General features: G+C 40.5%; 1 protein-coding gene across 2 annotated transcripts in view; it reads right to left on the minus strand.

Moving 5' to 3' along the window:
• Positions 1–6,058: 6,058 nt before the first annotated feature.
• Positions 6,059–15,453, minus strand: part of CHD1L (chromodomain helicase DNA binding protein 1 like) — a 68,783-nt gene continuing 59,388 nt past the window's right edge. For both annotated transcript variants that reach the window (XM_028088386.2, XM_028088384.2), the window contains 4 exons: positions 10,284–10,354; positions 8,356–8,470; positions 7,311–7,419; positions 6,059–6,397 (listed from right to left, as the gene is read on the minus strand). In XM_028088386.2, the coding sequence (XP_027944187.1) occupies positions 6,355–6,397; positions 7,311–7,419; positions 8,356–8,470; positions 10,284–10,354 (338 nt within the window). In that variant the 3' untranslated portion in view covers positions 6,059–6,354. The remainder of the gene's footprint in view (positions 6,398–7,310; positions 7,420–8,355; positions 8,471–10,283; positions 10,355–15,453) is intronic.

Genomic DNA, 15,453 nt, shown 5'->3' on the forward strand with positions numbered 1-15,453 from the left:
TTCCTTAGATCTGAACTTCACCTTTGAACTCTCAAATGGAAAAACAATACTGGGGAGCGGGGCACTCCATAGATTGTTATCTACCAGCTCTGGGGATTTGAAAAGGGTGGAGGAGTAGGTGCTTGAGTCTGTTCATTCCCAATCTATTGGCCCCAAGGGTTTTTTCCTGCCCTGATTTTACCCTTGTGGGTACCTGGGCTCCTCTTGAATTTATCTACGGAGGTGGCAGGCAACAATGGATCCAAGGGAAAGTCGGGGTGGGGTGGTGGTGGCATGATCAGAACAGCTTTTCTTGAACAGCCTCCCAGAGCCACACCAGTCACCAACTATCCCTATAAACCAGTTTAAGTGTCCATCCACCCTGGGATTTTTTATGTTTGTATTATTTCTTAGATTCCACGCTGAGCCCAGGTTAATATGACATTCTGGTAGGAACTAGAATGTCCTCTCTCCAAACTGTTTAGAATATGCAGTCGATGGATGCAGAAAATAAGTCATACTAAGGATTTTTGTTTTCACCCTAAGAACAATGAGAAGCCACTGAAGGTTTTAAGATGAGTGATGACAGGATCTGACTTTATTATGAGAAGACGACTCTGGCTGCAATTTGGCAATCAGATTGGAAGGGAGCGAGAGTCAATATAGAGTTAGAAGGGCTTGCAGTTGTCCTGGTGAGATAATAATGATGATCAACACTAAGGTGATGGTGGGGATGAAGAAAAGTGAAAGAATTCAAGAGATACTTATGAAGCTAAATTGCTAGATCTTGATTATAGAATGAGTTTAAGGGAGACGAGAGATACATGAAAGATAACTTTTACACAGTGGACTTGCATAACTGAATGGATGTATTTGGGAGAACTGAAAGGGATTGAGTTAACTCAATTTTGGGTATGTAAATTTATGATCCCTTTAAAATATTCATTAGACATGTCAGGTAGGCAGCTGAGTATACAGGCTTGGAGTTCAGAAGAGACAGCTGAGCTAGCTATGAGATGACTCACACATTTATAAATGGATGAAATAACCTTGAGTTCAGGATGGAAGGAGAAAGGGACCTAGAAATGAACCTTCAGGAACTCCAACATTTAATGGCTAGGTGTTACTGGTTGAATTGTCCTCCAAAATTTGTATTTGAAGGCCTAGTACCTCAGATTGTGGACTGTATTTGCAGACACTGCCTTTAAAGAGGCAATTAAGTTAAAATAAGAATGGTAGGGTGGGGCCTAATCCAACCTGACTGGTGTCTCATAAGAAATTTGGACATACAGAGAAACACCAGGAGGGAGAGTACACAGAAGTAAAACCATGTGAGGACATAACAAGGAGGCAGCCATCTGCAAACCAAGGAGAGAGGCCTCAGGAGAAACTAAATCTGCTGACATCTTGATTTTTGTGCTTCAAAGCCACAAGAACTAAGAGAAAATTAATTCCCATTGTTCAATAGCCACCAAGACTGTGGTTTTGTTATGGCAGCTCTAGCAAAATAATACACTAGATTAAAAAAAAAAAAAAGTTGTGGGGGGAATATTGTACAAAGATGACAGAAGATAATTCCTGGAGATTACTTTGTCATAATAGAGTATTTTGTCACCAAAGTCAAGGCAAGAGTGTTTCAAGTGTGGGAAGCAGTCAACAGTGTTAAGCTTGGCTGACAGGTCAAGATGAAAACTAAAAATTGTTCTCTGGATTTAGTGAGTTGGAGTTTGATGGTATTCTTTGAGAGAGAGCACAAGCAGGCAGAGGGAAAAGGAGAAGCAGACTCCCCCCTGAGCAGGGAGCCTGACATGGGGCTTGATCCCAGGACCCTGAATCATGACCTGAGCAAAAGGCAGACACTTAACCGACTGAGCCATGCATGAGCCCTGAGTTTGATGATATTCTTAACACAGACTCTTGGTGGTGTAAAGTGCAGAAAGACAGAATGGTATGGGTTAAAGAGTGAGGTCAGGGAAGTGAAGAAATGACAGAAGATTATGGACAACTCTTGAGGTTTGATAGGGGAAGGGAATAGGGAATGAAGTTCTTTTTATTTTTTTTTTAAGATTTTATTTATTTATTTGAGAGAGAATGAAAGATAGAGAGCACGAGAGGGAAGAGGGTCAGAGGGAGCAGCAGACTCCCCGCCGAGCAGGGAGCCCAATGCGGGACTCGATCCCGGGACTCCAGGATCATGACCTGAGCCGAAAGCAGCCGCCCAACCAACTGAGCCACCCAGGCGCCCTGAAGTTGTTTTTAAATGGGAGAGACTTAACCTTTTTTCTCAATGAAGTTTTCAGTTTAAAGAAGAAATTGAATGTATAAACAAAGGAATTGGTAGAATAGCATTCTTGAGAACGGTGGAGGGGACAGTTTACAGCTGAGATGGGCTGACAAAGGCCATCAAAGGCCGTCAAAGACGGCCCTTTGTTAACAGGGAAAGAAGGGCTGGGAGCAGATGTGGACACCTTCAGAGTAACTCAGGGTATAAAGGGATGGTTGCTTATTTTCTGGTTGGTGAAGGTCCTTGGTTTTTAAGCCATCTTTGCTTCCTAAAATGAAATCTCAGTTCAACTTTGCCCTTATAACTAGTGTCACTTCCTCTCATATTCTGGCATTTGATTGGTTGGTTGTCTATTTTCAGTGTGGTTGTGTCTTCACCTTAATGCCACTGGTATTTTAGTGAGAAGTTTTGAGAAGCTTCAAAGGGCAGTTGCTAGTTAGACACCATAAAGATGACAAGTTTCTGTCTTCTTGAGTTTTATGTTTAAATACTTAAGCCAGGGGCGCCTGGGTGGCTCAGTTGGTTAAGTGGCTGCCTTCGGCTCAGGTCATGATCCCAGGGTCCTGGGATTGAGCCCCACATCGGGCTCCTTGCTCCGCAGGAAGCCTGCTTCTCCCTCTCCCACTCTCCCTGCTTGTGTTCCCTCTCTCGCTGTGTCTCTGTCAAATAGATAAATAAAATCTTTAAAAAAGTTTTGAAAAAAAATACTTAAGCCATCTGGAATTTATAATATATGGGGGACGTCTGATACTTTTCCCAAATTTCTAGCCAGTTATCTCAATACCATTTCAACAAATATATGAGTGCCTACCAACCACTTTGTACAATATGAGAAATCATCTTTCTTAAAGACCTTAGTATTTCACCAAGCGTTAAGAGACCAATAAATATGAGCTACAACAAAGAAAGTGCTATAACATAATTATCATTAGCAGTTCATACACAGAGAGATTAAATTTTTATACAATTACAGGAAATGCCTTTTTCTAGATTCTTATAGAAAACCAGACCTGATAGGGGACAGTGGAGAGTTGGAGACAGGGGAAGGGGTTTACAGGAGTAAGGAAGTCCAGGGAGAGGAACTAGCATGATGAGCAAAAGCTGAAGTGAGAAACTGCAGGATGTCTTTGGGAAATAAGGTTAGATTATGGTGGAAGGTAAGCAGTGCTAAAGTTTATACTGTAGTTAGTAGACAGCAAAAAAACCCCACTGGCCTAGAGATGGTCTGGGGCTATAAAATGCTTTGAAGCTATACTTGAAGGTTAATTAACTTAGTACACACTTTAGATTGATTGGGGAAAAAAAAATTAAATCACAGGCTTGTTACAAAATGTAAAGGCAGTTTATTAAAAATCAAGAAAATATATCAGGTTGTACATATGGAAGAAGTTCAATAGACTTAAGATCCTCGTTATCTCAATAAGCAGGGTTTTCATACTTATGTAGAGGTACAAACTTTTCCACAGAAGCTCATCGGTGAATAAAACCTCGTATTGTCCTCATACCCCTGTCTTAGCCTCCTCAAGGGGTCAGGCTAGAGGGCATCAAGGATAAGTATAGAGGCTACTTTAAGGCAAACAGGCTTGAGTGATATAATATAGAAAGGGCTTTCAGTGACCCCCTGGCTGAATACAGACAGGCCCATCAGGCAACCCACCTGAAAATATCCATAGGCCCTAACTGACCAATGGGCTTACAACCAGGCACAGTTACCAAAAAAGGGAAAATTCCGTATGTTGCCATACCTCCTCACCTTCCCTCTTTGAAAACAGCCCCCACACGGTGCAAGGGTGGCTCAGTCCATTAAGCATCAGACTCTTGATTTCAGCTCAGGTCATAATCAAAGGGTCATGAGATTGAGTCCCATGTTGGGCTCCATGCTGGGCATGGAGAGAGAGAGAATCTCTCTCTCCCTCTGCCCCCACCTCCCCCTCTAAAAACAACAACCGAAAAAACAGCCACCACCACTGCCTCCTTACACCTCCAATCTCCAGGTGAATTCTTTTCACTGCCCGTGCTACCCACCAGCTTCCACCGAATCATTGCCCATTTGGGGCCCCCATCCAATCGAGAGAGACCCTACAATAAGCTGTGGAAGAAAGAGAATAAAACCCTTGGAATGAACAGAGTAGGTAGTTTTTCTCTTTCCCAGAGAATGACAGCCCTTTGGGAAAAGGGGAGGGATTATAAAAGCTAGGAAGGACTTATGCAGACATAAGGCAGTGTTGATGACTCTGAATTGCAGAGGTAGACAAGCAAAGCAGGGGACTGCCACTAACAAGTGACCCTGTGTAAGGGAGAATGTGCTATGTTGAGTTTTCTAAATCTTCTGTGTTATTTTGCCCAACTTATCATGAGACAGAGGTTCATGGCCCAGGACCTCCAACCAGAGGAAAAAGTTCACATGGCTGGAGCATGGGGGACAGAGTGCTGGGTGAAAACAAAGAACCTCTACACCCAGAACAACTGTGCCCCTGAAAGGTCAGCTGTGTTCTCTTTGAGAGTGAGTTCCCTGCTCTGATGCTTCTCTCAGATGTTCAGAAACATCCCGAGTTGGCCCTGTGCACGCTACCCTCAGAAGTGATCACAGCTTTCCAGGAGCGCATACAGCTTCTGCAAATCAAGTTTTCTTTGATTTTGCTAATACCTCACCAATTTGTACCGAGGCTGCTTCTGAAGGTCTGACAATTTACCTGTGCATTAGGTTAAGTTTCACTATCCTCCCTTTAAAGAGTTCCAATTCTGTGTTTAGTTACAGGAGAGACAAGATGCCAGTCAAGAGGTTAAAGTTATGATAATAACCTGTACGTCAAGGCCTAGCAGTAAGAGTAGGAGTTAAGAGGCAGCAAAAATGAAAGAAGTTTGGGCACCTGGGTGGCTCAGTCAGTTGAACTTCTGACTCTTGATTTTGGCTCAGGTTGTGATCTCAGGGTTGAAAACGAGCCCAGTATGGAGCCTGCTTTAGATTCTCTCTAAAAAAGGAAAGAAGTTTTAGGAGGAAAAAAAAAATGAAGGAATCATGAATTTAGGGCCTAAAAGGTCTTCGACACAGATGCTGAATTGTCGAGGGGTGAAAGTGCCAGGGAGGGAGTCAAACAGAAAAGCACAACCCAGGTGCTACAGACACCACCTTCCTTAGAAGGTCCTGGTCCTGGCTGGCTGCTCTGCCAGCCAGGGTTCCTTGAAATCAAGGGCCCAGGGCTGGGGCTTCTGAAGAGGTGTCTGCAGGACTCAGGGTGTTGAGGTCCTAAAAGCGGCAGAAGTCAGGCTGGTTGAGGACAGTCAGCCTCTTAAGACTGAGGCTTTATATACTAAAGTAGGAAAAGCCACAGTTTATACAGTGCCTCCCCCCAAGACTCATTCCCTTGGAGTTCTCAGCCCCTGCCCTCCCTAATAACACTAGTCATCATTCTGTGCTTTGTGCCATTCCCACAATTCCCTTATTTCTTTAAGCTGAATTCAATTTGGTGGGAAGGGGAAAAGGTGATCCTCTGGTTTCTCTAAAGTCACATTTGACAGGCCTCTAGGCCAATGTTTTGTCTTCTAGAGCTTGATGCTGAGCAGTATGAAAAGAAGGGCAGGAAGGGCTCCACTCATCTGGATCAGGAATCTCACTTCTCAGTATGTGCCCTGCAGAGTCCTGTCTTCCCAAGGCATAAATGGGCTGAAGGTGCTTCCTTCTCCCACAGCAACCGGTTTCATTTCTCCTTAATCCACAGCCTAGTCCTCTGTAAAGAAATCAGACTGATGGAGGGGAAGAAAACTGGATTGAGGAGAAAGAAAGCAATGAAACCATTAGAGATAGAAAATTTATTATGCAAATAACTATGCAAACGAGCCCTGGCAAAGTGCCAGAGGACTTTCCCAATTAAGGTGCGCATCCCTATATTTAGGTATCAAATCAGAGTAACACATCCTGGAGAACAAAATGAGAATTCAGAAAACACAGTTTCTCAGAGGCCCACCAGATCTGGACTCCTTTTTGAAACACTCTAATTCAGCAGCTCTGGGCAAATATTAACTGCTTGCTGAATGCTGACTGTGACACTGGCCAACTGTTAAGGCACCAGCTGTCCCGAGGAAGAAGAGGACTATGGATGAAGAAGAGCTGCCTGGCTTCTAGGAAAGTAATAGCTGATAAGGAGAGTCAAGGAAGATCTACTTCATCACTTTAAAATCAACTTTACTAGAACTGCTACTTCTCTAGTTTAGTAGTTATTGAAATATTCACTCTGAAAGTAGCATGCCTTAATTCCCTTTCACTGTATCATAAATTCTTCCAATACTGTTAGTACTCACTACTGCTATTGTTATCTCATTATTAAACTCTTTTGATACTGCTTGAATTGTACAAGCATACAAAACAGGACTTTTCTGCTAAGTTTTTACAGTATTTACATGTCTTGAAAAACAACACTGTATCAAAGTATCTAAGTAAAAAGATGGAGTTTCTATATGATTATAGCACTTGGGGGGGCAGTTCACCTTCTAGTTGATTTTTTTAGACTCAGTGTAATAGTTCAAACAATGCTAACTGATACAGTAAGGAGATCATTAGAAGAAAATACTAGTCTAGCAGTACTAGATTATATCCTAGTGGTCAAAAAGAATTTCACACTGCACCCTAAGAATACATTGAATGGGTTCAAAAGTAAAATAGTTCTCTTGTTTGTTTGTTTAATTGTTTACTTTAGTGAACAGAGCCTTGTCTACAGGCCTGAAGGATCTCTAGAGATCTAATGTGAAAAGAGTCAATGTTATCAAATGACAATTATTCAATGAACTCCCCCCCATATACAAATGACAATTATTCAGTGAACTCCCCCCCCCCATATACTCCTAGCTGCTGGAACCCAGAAATGCTTGGGTGTATTCCTCTCCTTGGATATGTACAAGTTACAAAGTACTTCTTTGTTTTTGTCTCACTGGTGAGGGGCAAAGTAAAAAATGTGGCAGAAGAAGGCTTGGCCTTGATTAGTGATACCAGAAAATCCAAGACCTTTTCTCTGAGCTGAGAGAACACACTAGTAAGATCACAAAAGGATACATGTAAGTTGGGATGCCTTTTGCAGCCAAGTGTTTCCGAATCAGTCGCTCAGTACCATACCAGTTAAAACCTTTTGTGGCATGTCCAATGCGTGGTAGATGAACACTTGCTGTTAAAGAGGAAACAAATAGATTAGGATGTCTTCATTCATCAAAAACTTGATTCAGTATAAAATATACATAAAACTATACTCTTAGTCACTTTGTGGTTTCCAACAGACAAAATGTACATAATCATGGGGTATCCCACACAAAGCATAAAATTACAATGTTAAAAATATTCTGGGGTAGGACTATAATAGGAAAAATTAAGTAATTCTATTAAACACAAAGACCTACAGGCTCTGGAAATAAGCAGGTACAATGAAAATAGAATATGATCAATGTTGGAGATAAAAAAACTTTTTTTTTTTTTTTTTTTTTTAAGAGAGAGGGAGGAGGGAAGGGGAAGAGAGATAATCTGAAGGAGGCTCCATGCTCAGTGCAGAGCCGGAGGCGGGGCTTGATCTCACAACCCTGAGCTCATGACCTATGCTGAAATTAAGAGTCAGGCACTTAAAACTGACTGACCCACCCAGGAGCCCCAAAATAAACAGATTCTTTAACAAGTCAATCAGTTCAACAAATTCTGAGTTTTATTTGGAAATAAAACTTTTGGCAGAGAACTGTGGCTTGGGTGCGGCTATCCAAGAGGGGAAGGGTTAGGATAAACAGCATTCCCCAATTGCATCTGACCAGATTACTACATCTCTGGTCTTCTGCTTCCTCATCTGTAAAATCATGACACAAATACCCCAGTGCAGGGAGATGGTCCACAGAGATAATGAAAGTGATCTGGAAAGAAAAACAGGCTGATCAAGATGGTGTGGTCCACTTGTGTGGTCTCTCATATGGGGCCTTACCTTTACCATATATATTAACATTTCTCACCATCATGGAACACTACATCAAAAACTAATGATGTAATGTATGGTGATTAACATAACATTAAAAAAAAAATCCTATCACATGCCTGGAAACAGAAAGTCATCTCCTGAAAAGCTTACCTTTCTTTCTCTTTGCTGCTAAATAGATCTTCTTCAGGCCCTCTTCTAGGGCTGCCATCTTAATGCCAGACAGGACATTGGAGCGATCACGGTGCTGAGCCACAATCAAGGCCAACTAGGAGGAACAGCCATCACATGGTTGACATGACCTGAGAAGGCTGCACTGTCAACTAAGTGACCTGCCCACGGAGGGGCTTCGTCTCCATCTTCTTTGGAGGCTCTGCCTGAACCACGTCCTACCAAATTCATGACTTAACCTTCTATTGTAATTGTTTTATTTTGTGGTAACTTTATACACAAGCATTTCTTCTTCATTTTAAGGTATGTTAAAACCAGCGTCCAAAACATGCTGTCTTTCCTAAGTGCGCTCAATGGTAAAGAAAGCATTTTTCAGTCTTAGGAGCAGAAAGGACTTTACAGGTTCCTGTGTCCCGCCCTCTGGCTGATGCTTGAGTCAGCTCCCAACCCCCATCCCATCTCTGTCCTAACCTAAGTAGGGGAGACTGGAGAGAGTGTCAAGGGAGCGTCTGGGACTGACATCCCTACCACCATATGGTAACCAGTTGTAAACAGTTTTCTTGAGTCACTGGATTCTGAGCATCTGTGCCATAACCACTGTGTTGTTTACATTTTTTAGCATTTTAGAAATGACTGAAAAAATGAGCAGGCAGAAGCCACTTTGCTGTCAGCCACACAGACTACCAACCTCAAGAAAATATGTCCCTTTCAGCCCAGTTTCTAAATTTCTAAGTCAGTAAGATTTGGCTCTAAATTGAATATGAATTCAGGCCCTTCAGAAAGTCAGGTTAAGTGTGGTTAATAAAACATCTTAGAGGAATTCTAGAGGACTGGTAAGTTAAGAGACACTTCAGATGCAAAAGGAGAATTTTTTTTTTTTTGAAAGAGAAAGCCTGAGTGGGGGGTGGGGCAGAGGGAGAGAATCTTAAGCAGGCTCCACGCTCAGCACAGAGCCCATTGCAGGGCTCAATCTCAGGACTCTTGAGATCATGACCTGAGCGGAAATCAAGAGTCGGATGCTTAACTGACTGAGCCACGCAGGTGCCCCCAAAGGAGAACTTTAATACAGGCAGAGGAACTATGGATCGGCTCCTTTCCTCTGCTTATGGCTGGATACTAAACACAATCTTTTACACAACTTTTCACATAGTAAATGATGAAATGCTTGGAGTTCTGAGTAATGTTTTCTTATTCAGTGTTTCCTGAGCATTTTCTATAAGCTGGTACTGTGTGAGGTATTGAGGATAAAATGACAGGATGGAGGAGCCTGCCTAAGGTCTGTGCAGACAACAAGCAAGTTAGAGGACAGTGTTCCAGGGGCTGTGATGGACAGAAGCAAGGAGGATGGAGGGAGTGTGGTGGAGTGTGAGGCCCAACCTGCTTGTTATGGGTTGAATTGGGTCCTCTCAAATTCCTATGTTGAAGCCCTAACCCTCAGTACTTTAGAATGTGACTGTGTGTGCAGACAGGCCTTTTAAAGAAGAAAATAAATTAAAATGAGGCCATTAGGGTGGTGCCTGATCCAGTCTGACTTCTGTGCTTACAGGAAGAAATATGGACATAGACTGAGACACCAGTGATGCACACACAGAGAGGAAAGACCGTGTGAGGAAACGTACAGGTGGCCACCCCTAAGCCAAGGAGAGAGGCTTCAGAGGAAATCAACCCTGCCAGCACCTTAATCTTGGACCAGTAGCTTCCAGAACTGTGAAGAAATTCATCTGTTTTCTAAGCCACCTAGTTGGTGGTGTTTTATAACCAACTATAGAAATGATCTCTGAAAGTATAGTGTTGGTGGTGTTTTATTATGACAGCCCAAGCAACTAGAGGCCAGCAGGAACAGGAGAGATTTTAGGAGGAGGTGATGTGAGCCAAAATTTAGGTCTGATAAGAGGTGTTTTTTTACTTACCAAATCTTGCCCTTTGTTTCTTGACTCTTTATCGTCAATAGGAAATAAAAGGACGCCTCCCAAATTCAAGTCTGAGGTAAAATAAAAGAGCAACAGACAGAAGGTGAGGTTCACTCTGGACTGAGACCCCCGAAGAGGGACTCTTGTGAATGCCCCAACTCCTTTCCTTTTTGGCCAATCAGGTTGCAATCTCATTTTTTTTCACTTAGCTTCAGTCACTGCCTTTGCCAGGCACTCACATGATCCACTCCTGAGGGGGTGATTTTGGCTCAAAAACTTTCATTTTTTTAATGTTTTATTGTGGTAAAATATACCTAACATAAAATTTACCATTGTAACCATTTTTAAGCTCACAGCTCAGTAGCATCAAGTACCATCACACTGCTATGCAATCAATCTCCACAACTCTCTTCACCTTGCAAAACTGACACTCCATACTCATTAAACATCTTCTCCCCATCTCCCCTACAACCACCACTCTTACTTTCTACCTCTGTGAATCTACTGGAGTTACTTCGTCTAAGTGGGTTCACACAATACTTGTTTTTTTTTTTTTTTTTTTTGGTGACTGGCTTATTTTACTTGGCATAATGTCCCCAGGATTCATCCATGTTGTAGCATGTGTCAGAATTTCCTGGTTTCCAAAGCTGAATAATAGCTCACTGTGTACCGCACTGCTTATCTATCCATCCATCAGACACTGGGGTAGCTCCCACCTTTAGGCCATTGTGAATAATGCAGGATGGGTATACAAATATCTGTTTGAGTCCCTGCCTACAGTTCTTACAAGAGGGATTGATGGATCATATGGTAACTTTATTCTTAATTTTTTCAGGAAACACCATACTGTTTTCCATAGCAGCTCCATCATTTTACATTCACACCATCATCACAAGTGTTCTAATTTCTCCACATCCTCACAAACATTTGTTATTGTCTATTTTTTTATTGAGGTTAACTGACATAACACTGTGTAAGTTTAAGGTGTACAGCACATTGATTTTCACATTTATACTGCAACACAGTCAACTCTGTAGCATGAGCTAACATCGCAATCACATCCCATAACTGTCACTCCTTCTAGTGCTGGGAACAATTAACGACCTAGTCTCTTAGCAATTTTAAGGTTTACAATAAAGTTCTGTTGTCTGTAGTCCCTGCACTGTGTACAGACCTCTAGGACTTATTTATCTCCTAAGTGCAATTATGTACCCTTAAACATTATCTCTACCATTTCTGCCACCCCAGCCCCTGGTAACCACCATTTCATTCTCGTTTTTTTTTTTTTTTTTTTTTTTAGTTTCAGATTCCACATTAAGGGACGTGTGTGTGTGTGTGTACACATCTTCTTCATCCATTCATTTGTTGACAGACACTTGTTTCTATATCTTGGCTCTTGTGAATAATGCAGAAATCAACAAGGGAGTGCAGATATCTCTTTGATAACCTGTTTTCACTTCCTTTGAATATATACCCAAAAATGGGATTACTGGATCATATGATAGCTCTAATTGTAATTTTTTGAGGAACCTCTATACTGTTTTCCATAGTGACTGCACTAGTTTGCATTCCCACCAACTGTGTATCACAGTTCTCTCTACATCCTCATCAATACTTATTATCTCTTTTCTTCTTGATGATAACCATCCTGACAGGTGTGAGGTCATATTTCATTGTAGTTTTGATTGGCATTTCCCTGATGATTACTGATGTTGAGCATCTTTTCATGTCCCAGTTGGCCATCTGTACATCTTCTTTGGAAGAATTAATCGGACTTTTTTTTCTGTTGAGTTGTCCAAGTTCTTTATAAATGTTGAACAGTAACCTCTTATCCAATATATGGTTTTCAAATATTCTCTTCCTTTCTGTAGGTTGCCTTTCCATTTTGTTTTTTCTTTTGAAGTGCAGAAGCTTTTAAGTTTGATGCTGTCCCACTTACTGATTTTTGTCCTTTACTCTTTTTTGGGGGGGGGGGCTTCAGATTTATTTATTTTTATTATGCTATGTTAATCACCATACATTACATCATTAGTTTTTGATGTAGTGTTCCATGATTCACTGTTTGCGTATAACACCCAATGCTTCATTCAGTATGTGCCCTCTTTAATACCCATCACCAGGCTAACCCATCTCTCCACACTTCTCCCCTCTAGAACCCTCAGTTTGTTTCTCAGAGTCCATAGTCTCTCATGGTTCGTCTCCTCCTCCAATTTCCCCCCTTCATTTTTCCCTTCCTCCTATCTTCTTCTTTTTTTAACATATAATGTATTGTTTCAGGGGTACAGGTCTGTGACTCATCAGTCTTACACAATTCACAGTGCTCAGCATAGCACATACCCTACCCAATGTCTATCACCCAGCCACCCCATCCCTCCCACCCCCCACCACTCCAGCAACCCTCAGTTTGTTTCCTGAGATTAAGAATTCCTCATATCAGTGAGGTCATAGGATACATGTCTTTCTTGGTTTCTCTTCAGATCGCATAAATCTTTCACTTTTTTTCCTTTACTTTTGTTCTTTTGGTGTCCTCCCCAAAAAATTACCCCCAAAGCCAATCTCAAGGAATTTCTTCCCTCGTTTTCTTCTAGGAGTTTTATGGCATCAGGTCTTATGTTTAAGTCTTTGATCCATTTTGAGGTAATTTTTGTGAGTGGAGTAAGGTAGGGGTCCCAATTTCATTTTCCTGCATGTGGCTATCCAGTTTTCCCAACACCATTTGCCGAAAAGACTACATTTTCCCTATTGGGTGTTCCTGGCTCCTTTATCAAATATCAGTTGGCAATGTATGTAGAGGTTTAATTCTGGGGTCTTGTATTCTGTTCCACTGATCTACATGTCTTTTTTTATGCTGGTACCATACAGTTTTAATTATTATCACTTTGTAGGATAGTTTGAAATCAGGAAGTGTGATGCCTCCTGCTTTGTTCTTCTTTCTAATGATTGCTTTGGCTATTCAAGGTCTTTTTTGGTTTCATTCAAATTTTAGGATTTATTCTATTGCTGTAGAAAATGCTACTGGACTTTTGATAGGGATTGCATTAAATCCAGAGATGGCTTTGTGGAGCATGACCATTTTAATGATATTTCACAATCACTGATCAGAAAAGTTAATATCTTTTCAATTGTTTATGTCTTCCTCAATTTCTTTAAACAAAGTCTTGTAATTTTGATTGTCTAAATCTTTTACTTCCTTGGTTAAACTAATTCTTAGATATTTTATTGTGTTTGATGTTACAGTGAATGGATAGTTTTCTTCATTTCTTTTTCAGATGTTTCACTGCTAGTGCATAGAGAAGGAACTGATTTCTGTATGTTGGTTTTAGATCCTGCAACTTTACTGAATTCATTGATTACATCCAATAGTTCTTTTTCCAATTGATTAAATCTGATATATTGAGAATTTGGGATTTTCAATATACAAGATCACATCATCTGCAAATAATGACAATTTTACTTTTTCCTCTCTGATTTGGATACCTTTTAATTTGTCTTGCCTGACTGCTCTAGCTAGGACTGCCGGTATTATGTTAAATAAGAAGGAGGAGAATAGGCAGGCACCCCTGTCTTGTTCCTGATTTTAGAGGAAAAGCTTTGATTTTTCTCTGTTGAATACAGTATTAACCATGGGTAACATATATGGCTTTTATTATGTTGATGTTATGTCCCTCCTACACTTATTCTATTGAGGGTTTTTATCATGAAAGGATGTTGTATTTTGTCAATGCTTTTACTTCATCTGTTGAGAAGTTTAATGATTTTTGTCTTTCATTCTATCACATTTGATTTGCATATGATGAACTATCCCTGCACCCCAGGGAGAAATCCCACTTGGTCATGGTGTGTAATCCTTTTAATGAGTTCTTAGGTTTGGTTTGCTAATATTTTTTTGAGAATTTTTGCTTCTATATTCATCAGGATACTGGTCTACAGTTTTCTTTTAATATCCTTACCTGGCTTTGGTATCAGGGTAATACTGGCCTCACAGAATGAGTTTGAAAGTGTTCCCTCCCCTTCAATTTTTCTGGAGGAGTTTGAGAAGGGTTGGCATTAATTCTTCTTAAAATGTTTGGTAAAACTCGTCCATGAAGCTATCTGGTCCTGGAAGGTTTTCAAAACCTGAGTCAATCTCCTAACTCATAATCAGTCTGTTCAAACTTTATATATCTTCCTGGTTCAGTCTTTAGTAGGTTGTAGGACTATGAAATTTATCCATTTTTTCCTAGATTATCTAATTTGTTGGTGTAAAATTGTTCATAGTGACTTATGATCTTAATGTTTTTCTGCAGTGACAACTGTAATTTCTCCTCTTTCATTTCTAACTTTGAGTCTTCTTTTTTCTTAGTCTTGTGAAAGGTTTGTCAATTTTATCTTTTCAAAAAACCAGTTTGTAAGAGTCACTGATCTCTATTGATTTATTTATTTCAGATCTCTTATTTATTTTAGATCTCATCTTTATTTCCTTCCTTCTGCTAACTTTGGGCTTACTTTGCTCTTCTTTTTTTAGTTTCTGTGGTATAAAGTTAGGCTGTTTATTTGAAATATCCTTTCTTAACATAAGCATTTATTGCTATCAACTTCCCTGTTGGAAATGCTTTTGCAGCATCCATCAGTGTTTTGGTATGTTGTGTTCCCATGTGTTTTGAGATATTCTTTGGTCTGCCTTTTGACTTCTTGACTCACTGGTTGTTCAGGAGTGTGCTGTTTAGTTTCCACATATTTGGAGATTTTCTAACGTTCCTCATTAAAAATTTCTACTTTCATACCACTGTGGTTGGAAAGGATACTCGGTATTATTTCAGTCTTATTTTGCTATGACATGTTTTGTGTTCTATTCTTGAAAACGTTCGTGTACTTGAGAAAAATGTGTATTCTGCTGCTGTTGGATGAAATTTTCTATAGACGTCTATTAGGTCAATATGATGTACTATTTGGTCCAAGTCTATCTCCTTGTTGCTTCTCTCTCTGCATGATCTGTGCATTGCTGAAAGTGATATATCAAAGTCCCCTACTATTATTGCATTGTTGTCTATTTCTCCCTTCATATCTATTTGTTTTAATATATTTAGGTGCTCTGATGTTGGGTGAATATATACTGTTGTTATACCTTCTTGATGCATTGATCCCTTTATCATTATATAATGACTTTGTCTCTTGCTACCGTTTAGGTTTA

This window comes from Eumetopias jubatus, unplaced genomic scaffold (genome assembly GCF_037043125.1).
Source record: "Eumetopias jubatus isolate StellerSeaLion01/CBP00866 unplaced genomic scaffold, mEumJub1_p1.0 scaffold_4, whole genome shotgun sequence".
In the NCBI taxonomy this organism is placed as follows: Eukaryota; Metazoa; Chordata; class Mammalia; order Carnivora; family Otariidae; genus Eumetopias; species Eumetopias jubatus.